The sequence below is a fragment of the Oncorhynchus masou genome, unplaced genomic scaffold, assembly GCF_036934945.1.
Source record: "Oncorhynchus masou masou isolate Uvic2021 unplaced genomic scaffold, UVic_Omas_1.1 unplaced_scaffold_855, whole genome shotgun sequence".
Classification (NCBI taxonomy): Eukaryota; Metazoa; Chordata; class Actinopteri; order Salmoniformes; family Salmonidae; genus Oncorhynchus; species Oncorhynchus masou.
Window position 1 is genome coordinate 226,582 of NW_027016637.1, and position 11,936 is coordinate 238,517.

The 11,936-nt window shown below is 42.5% G+C and overlaps 1 protein-coding gene across 1 annotated transcript in view; it reads right to left on the reverse strand.

Annotated features, from left to right (window-relative positions):
* Positions 1-19: 19 nt before the first annotated feature.
* Positions 20-11,936, reverse strand: part of LOC135538951 (deleted in malignant brain tumors 1 protein-like) — a 16,196-nt gene continuing 4,279 nt past the window's right edge. Inside the window, exons 3-7 of the mRNA XM_064964825.1 lie at positions 3,336-3,641; positions 2,932-3,210; positions 1,323-1,643; positions 1,131-1,219; positions 20-1,014 (exon numbers count right to left, since the gene is read on the reverse strand). Of these exons, the coding sequence (XP_064820897.1) occupies positions 880-1,014; positions 1,131-1,219; positions 1,323-1,643; positions 2,932-3,210; positions 3,336-3,641 (1,130 nt within the window). The 3' untranslated portion in view covers positions 20-879. The remainder of the gene's footprint in view (positions 1,015-1,130; positions 1,220-1,322; positions 1,644-2,931; positions 3,211-3,335; positions 3,642-11,936) is intronic.

An 11,936-nucleotide genomic window follows, 5' to 3' on the forward strand; every position in this document is an offset into this window, starting at 1 on the left:
ATGTTACCCCAAATCCCATATTACCCCATCCCCATGTTACCCCAAACCCATATTACCCCAAACCCGATTGTCACCCAAAACCCTGTGTTCCCCAAAAGCCCATGTTACCAAACCCCATATTACCCAAAACCCCATGTTACCCAAAACCCCATGTTACCCAAAACCCCATGTTACCCAAAACCCCATGTTACCCAAAACCCCATGTTACCCAAAACCCCATGTTACCCAGAACCCCATGTTACCCAGAACCCCATGTTACCAAGACCCCATGTTACCCCAAAACCACATGTTACCAAAACCCAATGTTACCAAACCCCATGTTACAAAACCCCATGTTACCCCAAAACCCCATGTTACCCAAAACCACATGTTACCAAGACCCCATGTTACCCCAAAACCACATGTTACCAAAACCCCATGTTACCCAAACCCCATGTTACCCAAACCCCATGTTACCCAAAACCCCATGTTACCTAGAACCCCATGTTACCAAAACCCCATGTGACCCAAACCCCATGTTACCCAAAGCCCCATGTTACCCTGGACCCTATGTTACCCAGAACCCCATGTTACCCAATTCCCCATGTTACCCAAAACACCATGTTACCCACAACCCCATGTTTCCCAAAACCCCATGTTACCCAAAACCCCATGTTTCTCTGGTTGTAAAAACAAACTAAATGAATAATGGTGGTTGCAGTCACTCCTTTTAGATTTTTTACAAGGTTCTAGAAAAATAAACTTATTCTTAAATTGTTATTAAAATTAGAAATACTTAAGGTTTGTCACCACAATTTAAACACCAGTCCACTGCTGACCATCGATTTAAAACACAAAACTGACCTAAGATCAGCATGAAGGGTCAGCTTCATTCTACTCCTACTCCGTCCCCTGGGCTGCTCTCTCCTCTCCCGGTCCAGCTTCAGCTCTGGAGCTCAGAGAGACCATCTCCATGGCATTGACATAAAGATCCATGCTGCTCACCCTGTTCACTCTCTTCTGCCTCCTGGTGCGCTAGGGAGACACAGCACCAACAGTCAGACAATTACTCTCTCGTATCTCCCTCCCTCTCCCCCTCACCCTCTCCCTCTAGTTTAAATGACTTGTAACGTCTGAGTAAATGTCTTTACCTTGTAATACAGGTAGGAGGTGGTGATGGCTGTCAGTAGGATCAGCAGCACTACAACGTGTCTGATGATGAAGGCTGGCAGAGGAGAGGCTGCAAACAGAAACACCTTTGATGAGGGGACTGATCATCATCACATAGATCTGTGGGAAATCTGTCAATGACAAAGTTATAAGTCTGGTTCATGTTCAGTTACCTGTGATGGCGAGGGAGAGGAGCTCACTCTCAGAGGAGAAGTTGTGAGAGAAAACATAATTCTCATAAACACAGCTGTAGTTCCCTTGGTGGGAGTCATCTGCAGCAGGGAAGAGGAAGGCAGCAGAGTGATTGACAGCTGGCTGGGTCTGGGTTCTGTTGGAGCCGGTGAACGTGAGGAGGAAGGAGCCTCCTGGGTACTGTGGCTGAGTGGAGCAGGTGATGGTGAAGTTGTAGCCCCTGAACATCTCGGGCCCCTGGTGGCCCCTGGAGACCCCTCCCATTGAGTCAGTCAGGAAGATATCAGGCTGGACCAGGAGATCTGTAACAATGAAAGAGAACAAGAAAAACCTCTTCAACTAGTTTCCTATAGATATGACAATAACATCAGCATGTAACAGTGCCAGCCACCCTCCCTCACAGGGCAACATGAGTAGTGGGCCTACAGTCACTGAGACAACATATGTTGATATCAGGCTTAAGCAGGACATCTGGAACTAGAGGAGAGAAAAAGAAAACGTAGCTCCTCAACTACTTTCCTCATTTAGATCTGACAATAACATAACATGTGACAGTGGTAGTGAGTAGAGACATTCACTGAGATAACACTCACATACAAAAGCATTCTGGGATATTTAAGTTGTATTTGACTCCTACTTGAGTGAGTGATCTATTTTGCAAAGCAGACTGAGAAGCTAACCAGTCATCATGAGAGGTGCAGAGGAAGTTGTATGAATGAAGGAAATGAATTGAATATAATTATAATATGTTGATATTTCCTGAGCAGATCACTGTGAGTCCAGGAAGGAGATATAATACATGGACTAAAGTATGTGGAACTCAGCAGTGAGTTTTGTGGCTGATGCGTTGTTGCTCCTTGACGTGTCATGTTGAAAATCACAGAGCATTTCAGTAAAGCCATTATACTGCCAATGTTTGTCTATGGAGATTGCATGGCGGTGTGCTGTTGGGGAATAATCAGAATTGGTTGGTAACATAGGTAAGATGTTTTAGATTCATCATATGTTTGTAAGTTACTTCTCATCAGAATGTTATTTTTGTATAATACTGTGGCGGGGTTGCAGTATCTGTTCTCTGTCAAGACTAAGTTGCCAATGTGCCGGAGAGAGGGGAGAGGTCAAGCGTGTATCTCTTGGCTCCACAATGTCTGTGTGCCAGTCAGTGTGTCTCTGATCTTGTCAAGATAGGATGGATTTGATATATGCCTGTTGATATGGAGGATTGGTTTATGGTTCTGAGTTTGAGAAAGGAGACAAAGCTGAACGATGAATTATGCCGATGCTGTCTTATCCTGTGTGTCTTTGCTATAAAAGATCTCAGTTGAAATGTGGAGGGGACTCTCAGAGAATTCATTGATAGACACTGAATTGATCTGAGAGTCACAGGGTTGTGATAGAGCTCATATAATTAAAGATGGACTTTGTGATAACTAACTGACTTGTGTGTGGTTTGCTCTCATGATTTGGTAAAAAGAGGAAATTTCCACGACAGTGCTCAATTTTATACACCTCTCAGCAACGGGTGTGCTGAAATAGCCAAATCCACTAATGTCCACATACTTTTGGCCACATGGTGCATCTTGTTATTACCTGAGCAGATCACTGTGAGTCCAGGAAGGAGATCATAACTTCTCCTACACTCCCTCAGTGCGCCCTCAGACCCAGAACAGGAAACTCTGAACCCTCTAGTGGTGTTTCCAGGTGGTACTGAAACAGTGGAGCCACAACCCAGCTGTCGACACACTACTGCAGCTACATCCCTCTGGTTCCAGTCATCAGCTCCCACAGTCCTCCACTCTCCCTGGTTGTACCACTCCACTCCACCAGCACAGCGACTGCCTCCTCCAACCAGCCTCACATCATCAGGCTCTGAGAAAAGAAAAGAGAGAGACAGTAATCTTACTATTTTCTCACTAAAACACACCTATATTGTCTCTCATATTCTTCACTCCTGATGAGAAACAATGTTGATTGAGTGACAAACTGTTTCTTACCTGAGCAGGTGAGTCCAACAGCATTACCAGTTAGGCAGGTGTTGTTTTTTCTGTCTGAGGTGTCACAGTCCAGGAGAAGGGACTCATTGCCTTTACACTGGAACTCTTTATCCCAGGTCTGACCCTCACCTTCTCCATAGAGCCCCCCCTGTAGAGCTGCAGGAGCCCCACAGCCAAGCTCCCCACAGACTACCTCTGCATCCTGCCGGTCAAAGTCAGCTTCACACACTGAGACCCAGGACTGATTGGACTTCACCTCCACTCTCCCGGAGCAGAGACCAGCTCCATCCACAAGCCGCACATACTCTGGAGAAAAAGAGTTGGTTGAACATTCAATCAGTTTTGATGATGACACCGTCGAGGACTATACACACATATGTTGGATAAAAGATTGTAGTTTGCTATGTTTGATACTGTAAGAGGTAGAAATGGGTACTTAGTCACTCAGGATCGGGTTGGGAATAATGCAGGCAGGAGACAGGAATAAGTTCACTTCACTTTATAGAAAATAAACAGCTGGACATCCATCAGGCAGCTTCACTTCAGTACCATCTGAACTACAAGGTCTGATACTATATGCCAGGGTCAGGCTGGGCCAAGAGTAGAAAAGGTTACTGGTTATGATGACATCACTGGTGAGAACTTAGGAAAGATCAAATATATTTTTATTACTATCTCTTCCTCTCCTCCTCCCTTATTCTCTCTTTGTGACAGTGGTAGTGAGTAGAGACGTTCACTGAGGTAACACTCAAATACAAAGCATTCTGGGATATTTAAGTTCTATTTGATTCCTACTTGACTGAGTGATCTATTTAGAAAAGCACACTGACAAGCTAAACAGTCATCATGAGACGTGCAGAGGAAGTTGTATGAATGAAGGAACTCAGTTGAATATAATTATAATATGTTGATATTTCCTGAGCAGATCACTGTGAGTCCAGGAAGGAGATAAAGTACAAGGCCAAAGTATGTGGAACTCAGCAGTGAGTTTTACAACAGAGGATTATTTTTACGCTCTACGTGGTTCAGCTCTCGGCGGTCCGTTCTGTGAGCTTGTGTTGTCTACCATTTCACGGCTGAGCCGTTGTTGCCCCTAGACATGCCACGTTGAAAGTCAATGAGATCTTCAGTAAGTCCATTCTACTGTCAATGTTTGTCTATGGAGATTGCATACCTTAAGGGAACGTTTTGACAATCGCCATATGGTGAGTGAGAAAGTCCATATTGGAAATGTACGGTCCCTTACATACATTAAGGGAACATTTCGACAATTTCTGTATGGTTAGTGAGAAAGTCCATATTGCAAATGTACCGTCCCTTACTAGACGTCCGAAAACATTTGTAAAATTCGGGGACGGCGTCGGGCCGAGCGGCAGGGCCGGACCTACCGGGATGTCATCAAATGAACTTTGTCGGACATTCGGTTTTTGTTTTATAAAATAATCAAATTTTGGTCATTTTTCCGCTATCCCGGAAAATCCCACAAGAGGGCATAAGCAATCAAATTGCAATTTGACAAAACATCACAAATCACGACGGGGCCTTATCTCGAAAACTGAAAATATTTCGAAGCCAAAACTTGGTGTGCGTAGGCTTGGCATAATGGGCAGTTGGCCCCGAACAAGATGGCGTCTAGGCCTCAACGGTTTTTGAGTTATGGCCATTTTTCTGGGATTAAAGGTCCAAAATGAAAATAGAGAAATTATTTTTTCACTTCACGTCAAAGTCAAGGAGCCTCCGGTGTCAATAAAAAACAAATCAACCATTTATCTATCGTCAATTAAGAGAAATCGTACAATGACAGATTGGTGATGTTCAAAGTTAGGTGTTTTTTTTTCAACAGTTACAGATCCAGTTGCAGGGTGTTCATACGGATCTTTTTAAAGTGTGCTGCGGAGCTCTGCGAGATTTCTGTGATTTTCTATGATTTTCTGAAATAACACACACTCACTAAACCCTCCGTAAATAACTCAGTTCTTTACGTAAAGACTTAAAACTCAGGATTCTGTAAAGGCATACCCCAATGAGGATATGAGTTTATTTATAGCTTCCTGTGCCAACAGTAAGTGCCTTAAATGGTGTCATAGTGGCTGTATCCAAGGGTTAAAAAGGTCAGATCTTTTCAAAACTTCATATGTGTGATTAGGCAACCCTCCTGAACTGTAAAATCAGTCATTTCTCCCAACAGATGTCAAAGAAAAGCTCTCACACACACACACAGCAAGGATGGAGTGACAAAGCGCGGTGCTTAAAGACACAGAGAGCAGGCAATGGCATAAACATATTCCCAAGGCCGTGCCGGGTTCAACGAGATATCCCGCTTGACCGTAGCTCACTCGGTCTAAGCGCAGCGACCATTAGAAAAGTAGGCCCAAAATGAAGCCTGCACCACAATGTCATTTGCTTTTGGGTGACAGTGAGAGAACCGTTAGGGTGAGAAACACAATTCGACCTCAGGTACGTTCCTAAGGTCCCCCCGATCCGTGCAAGCCTAACCTTGACCGTGTGGCATTAACCCTTCACAGTTAAAAGAAGGTGTTTACATCAAACAGTTTGCATTGACTTCTCTCCCCATAGGAATACATTGCCTGCACCCCTAAATTCAACCTGAAACCTATATGGGTTATGAATGCCTTATGAACCTGTCTTTGATGACAGTCCATCAGGACACTATGAGGTCCACCTGTGTCGATTCTAAGCTTCCTGGACCAACCGGAAGTGCTTAAAATCACCCTGAAAGTGTATATGCATACCCTGCCTGCAATTTGATAGACATAGTGCATTGAACCCTGTGTAAATCAGTCAATTTTTAACGTAAAGACTTAAAACTTAGGATTCTGTAAAAGCATAGCCCAATGAGGATATGTGTTGACTTATAGCTTCCTGTGTCAACCGGAAGTGCCATAATTGGTGTCTCAGGGGCTGTTTCAAAGGGTTAAAAAAATCAGACCTGTCCAAAACTTCATATGTGTGATTAGGCAACCCCCATGAACTGTAAATCAGTCATTCTTCCCATAAAATTTCAAAGGAAAAATAAATCAGACAGATACACAACTTGGAAGGAGGGACGTATTGGGGTGCGTAGACTGACACTGCCTCCAATAGTTAGCTTTGTTCGAGCTAAAAAAGAACCGTCAGACCTAGAGTTCCGAAACTTTAGAAACTTGTTCTAGACCTCAGGTCGATAGTGCGTGGTGAGATAGGTGGCTCTAGAAGGTTCTCGGACCCGAGAAACAGCCTTGTACATTTGCAATGACTTCAATTCATTTTGACCATTGCGAAAATGGCGACATTTAGAAAAGTCTCAGAGACACATGACTAGGTGCATTGAAACCGGCTTGGCCCATAGAGACGGACCCCAACGTTTCTGTCCGATAGCTCATTCAAGGACCCCGTAGCAAGTAAATGCAAAAAAGTGGATTTTCAGCACCAATTAGGGTTTTACTCGGACACCAAATGACCTATCGAGCCGAAACTCGGGATTCGGGGTCGCCTCACATAGGACTACACATAATGTCCGAACTGGACCCGTAGCTAGAACGTAACTATGTGTTTTACGTTTTTATTATGTTTTAAACTAAAGGCGCTGTGAATTATGGGCCTGCTCTGACATATGTGATAGTTGGCTTCTAAATGAGTTGGAAAAAGTGGGTTTGGTGTCAGTTGATATCAGTTTGGTGTCAGAATGACATCTAATTGACTGATGGACACTGACTTGCTAGTTGACTTTTGTTAATTTGCAATATGTTTAAGCGGAGAGGGACCATCACCAAAATGGCATTCTGAAATCAACACAAAAAATGGCATCACCATAGTGTCCAGACTGTGCCGAGTTCAACGAGACGCCCCGCTTGACCGTAGCTCGCTCGGTCTGAGCGCAGCGACCATGAGAAAAGTAGGCCCAAAATGAAGCCTGCACCACAACGTCATTTGATTTTGGGTGACAGCGGCGGAACCGTTTGGTTTAGAAAGACAATTCAACCACAGGAATGTTCCTAAGGTCCTTCCGATCCGTGCAAGCCTAAGTTTGACCGTGTGGCATTAACCCTTAACAGTAAAACAGGGTTTTTTGATCTCATAGAATACAATGATATCTCTCCCCATAGGAATACATTGCCTGCTCCACTAAATTCAACCTGGAGCTTATATGGGTTATGAATGCCTTATGAACCTGTCTTCGGTACCAGTCCATCAGGCCACTATAAGGTCTACCTGTGTCGATTCTAAGCTTCCTGGACCTACCGGAAGTGGTTAAAATCGCCCTAAAAGTGTATATCCATAACCTGCCTGCAGTTTGATAGACATAGTGCATTCAACCCTGTGTAAATCAGTCAGTTTTTATGGTAAAGACCTAAAACTCAGGATTCTGTAATAGAATACCCCAATGAGGATGTGTGTTGAGTTATAGCTTCCTGTGCCAACCGGAAGTGCCATAATTTGTGTCTCATGGGCTGTTTCGAGGGGTTAAAAAAATCTGATCTTTCCAAAACTTCATATATGTGATTAGGCAACCCCCATGAACTGTAAATCAGTCATTTTCCCATACAATTTCAAAGGAAAACTAAATCACACACACACACAGCTTGGGAGTAGGGACCCATTGGGGTGCGTAGAGACATACACTCCCTGCATTAGTTAACCTTGTTGGAACTTTTAAAGAACCGTCAGACCTAGAGTTCCGAAACTTTAGAATCCTGTCCTAGACCTCAGGTCGATAGTGCGTGGTGAGTTACGGCGTTCTAGAAGGTTCTCGGACCGAGAAACAGCCTCGTACATTTGCAATGACTTCAATTCATTTTGACCATTACAAAAATGGCGACATTTAGAAAAGTCTCAGAGACACAAGACTAGGTGCATTGAAACCGGCTCGGCCCATAGAGACGGACCCCAACGTTTCTGTCCGATAGCTCATTCAAGGACCCCGTAGCAAGTAATTGAAAAAAGTGGATTTTCAGCACCAATTAGGGTTTTACTCGGACACCAAATGACCTATCGAGCCGAAACTTGGGATTCGGGGTCGCCTCAGCTAGGCCTACACATAACACAAGAAATGGACCCGCAGCTAGAACGTAACTACGTGTTTTATGTTTTTTTATGGTTTGAACCGAAGGTGTTGTGAATTTTGGGCCAGCTCTGAAGTATGTGATACTTGGCTCCTAAACGAGTTGGGAAAAGTGGGTTTGGTGTCAGTTTGTATCAGTTTGGTGTCAGAATAATATCAAATTGACTGATGGACGGTGACTTGCTGGTGACTCTTGTCCATTTGCAATATGTTTAAATGGTAAGGTACCATCACCAAAAGTGACATTCTGAAATCAACCATAACGAGCGATGGAGAGGTACCAGAATCACTGCCCAGCCATCCCGAGTTCATCGGGCCAGTCAATTTGGCATTCCTGCACGATTTTTATAGCATGACAAATTTGTGATGGTGAATGCCCATTGAACCATATTGCAAATGCACAGTGACTTTGCAAAAGTGAGAAAACATAAAGAAATGGACATGATGAAATCAACACCACGAGTGATGGAAAGGAACAACAATCACTGCCCGGCCATCCCGAGTTCATCAGGACAGTCAATTTTGCATTTCTGCAGGATTTTTGAGCATGTCAAATTTCTTATGACATTTGGCCCCCACAAAACATATGCCTTATGCACAAGTAAAAAAATTTAAAAAATTATGATAATAAAATATGACTAAAGTATGTTGATACAGTTCTTATATGTGTGTAATTGACATAAAATTCGAAAGAATTTCGAAAAACGGTCCAGAAAGCACTTTTTAAGGGTGTGTGAAGTTTTTTATAAAATTTAGCTATTTTTGACTTCCTATGAAATCATATTCCAAATGGAGAAAACATATGCCTAATGCACAAGTAAAAAAAATAAAAAAAATAATGATAATAAAATATGACTAAAGTATGTTGATACAGTTCTTATACGTGTGTAATTGACACAAAATTCGAAAGAATTTCGAAAAACGGTCCAGAAAGCACTTTTTTAGGGGTGTGTGAAGTTTATGAAATTTTGCAATTTTTGACTTTTGACTTTTGACTTCCTTTGAAATCATATTGCAAATGGACAAAACATGTGCCTAATGCGCAAGTAATTAAAAAAGAATTATGATAATAAAATTGGACAAAAGTATATTCATACAGTTCTTACACATGTGTAATTGACATAAAAAGCGAAAGAATTTCGAAAAACGGTCCAGAAAGCACTTTTTTAAGGGGTGATAAGTTTTTGACAAAAAATTCATTTTTTCTAAATTTGGCTGTTGGATGTTGACTTGGGGTCCATTTCCCATTTTCCGTGAAAAACCACGGTGGAGTGCACACGCCACCTGTTGGATTTTTGAAGTGTTACAACTGGCAATTGCCATATGGCATTTGCAAAACATTTTGCATGAATCAACGCCGATTTGGGTGGTATTGTCCATCGTGTACATGGTTTGTACTATGCCAATGTTTTCCCATTCATTTTTGTCCATTTCAGGGGGTATTCCCTTACCAGATGTCCGACAACGTTTGTTAAATTCGCGGACAGCGCCGGGCCGTGCGGCAGGGCCGGATCTACCGGGAAGTCATCAAACGAACTCTCGGACATTCAGTTTCCGTTTTATATATATATTTTTTTTTTTGAGTTACGGCCATTTTTCTGGGAAAAAGGTCCAAAATGAAAATAGAGCAATAATTTTTTCACTTCACGTCAAAGTCAAGGAGCCTCCGGTGTCAATAAAAAAAGAACCAGCCATTTATCTATCGTCATTTAAGAGAAATCGTACAATTTCAAATTGGTGATGTTCAAAAATAGTTTAAAAAAAAAAATAGTTACAGATCCAGTTGCAGGGTGTTCATATTTTTAAAGTGTGCTGCGGAGCTCTGCGAGATTTCTGTGATTTTCTATGATTTTCTGAAATAACACACACTCACTAAACCCTCCGTAAATAACTCAGTTCTTAACGTAAAGACTTAAAACTCAGGATTCTGTAAAGGCATACACCAATCAGGATATGCGTTTATTATAGCTTCCTGTGCCAACCGGAAGTGCCTTAAAATTGTGTCATAGTGGCTGTTTTGAAGGGCTAAAATGGTCAGACCTTTTCAAAGCTTCATATGTGTGATTAGGCAACCCCCATGAACTGTAAATCAGTCATGATTCCCATAAAATTTCTAAGAAAAACTAAATCCCACACACACACAGCTTGGCAGGAGGGACCCATTGGGGTGCGTAGAGACAGACAGTGCCTGCAATAGTTATCTTTGTTTGAGCTAAAAAGAACCGTCAGACCTAGAGTTCTGAAACTTTAGAAACCTGTTCTAGACATCAGGTCAATAGTGCGTGGTGAGTTAGGTGGCTCTAGAAGGTTCTCGGACCGAGAAACAGCCTTGTACATTTGCAATGACTTCAAAGACCATTACAAAAATGACGACATTTAGAAAAGTCTCAGAGACGCAAGACTAGGTGCATTGAAACCGGCTCGGCCCATAAAGACGGACCCCAACGTTTCTGTCCGATAGCTCATTCAAGGACCCCCATAGCAAGGCATGGAAAAAAATGGATTTTCAGCACCAATTAGGGTTTTGCTCGGGCACCGATGGACCTATCGAGCTGAAACTCGGGATTCGGGGTCGCCTCACATAGGCCTACACATAATGTCTGAACTGGACCCGCAGCTAGAACATAACTATGTGTTTTACGTTTTTATTATGTTTTAAACTGAAGGCGCTGTGAATTACGGGCCTGCTCTGAAATATGTGATAGTTGGCTTCTAAATAAGTTGGAAAAAGTGGGTTTGGTGTCAGTTTGTATCAGTTTGGTGTCATAATGATATCTAATTGACTGATGGACAGTGACTTGCTGGTGACTATTGTCCATTTGCAATATGTTTAAACAGTGAGGTACCATCACCAAAGTGACATTCTGAAATCAACCCTAACGAGCGATGGAAAGGAACAACTATCACTGCCCGGCCATCCTGAGTTCATCGGGCCAGTCAATTTTGCATTTCTGCAGGATTTTTGAGCATGTCAAATTTCTTATGGCATTTGGCCCCCAAAAAAAGTTACTTTTGACTTCCTATGAAATCATATTGCAAATGGACAAAACATATGCCTTATGCACAAGTATGCACTTATGGACAAAAGTATATTCATACAGTTCTTACTACACATGTAATTGACCAAAAAAATCAAAACAATTTCGAAAAATGGTCCAGAAAGCACTTTAAGAGGTTGCTAGGTTTTTGATTTTTTTTCTTCACTTTTTCAAAATTTTGCTTTTGGATGTTGACTTGTGTTGCATTTGCAATATGAAAAACCACGGTGGAGCGCACTCGCCACCTGTTGGATTTTCAAAGTGTTAACCCTGGCATTTGCCATATGGCATTTGCGATCAACTTTGAACGAAACGACGCCAAATTGAGTGGTATTGGACACCGTGTATATGGTTTGTCCAGTGCCAATGACTTCCCATTCATTTTTGTCCATTTCAGGGGGGTGTTCACTTACATGGCTGTGTGCTTGATTTTAGACACCTGTCAGCAACATGTGTGACTGAAAAAGCCGAATCCACTGAAGTCCACTTACTGTTGGCAAT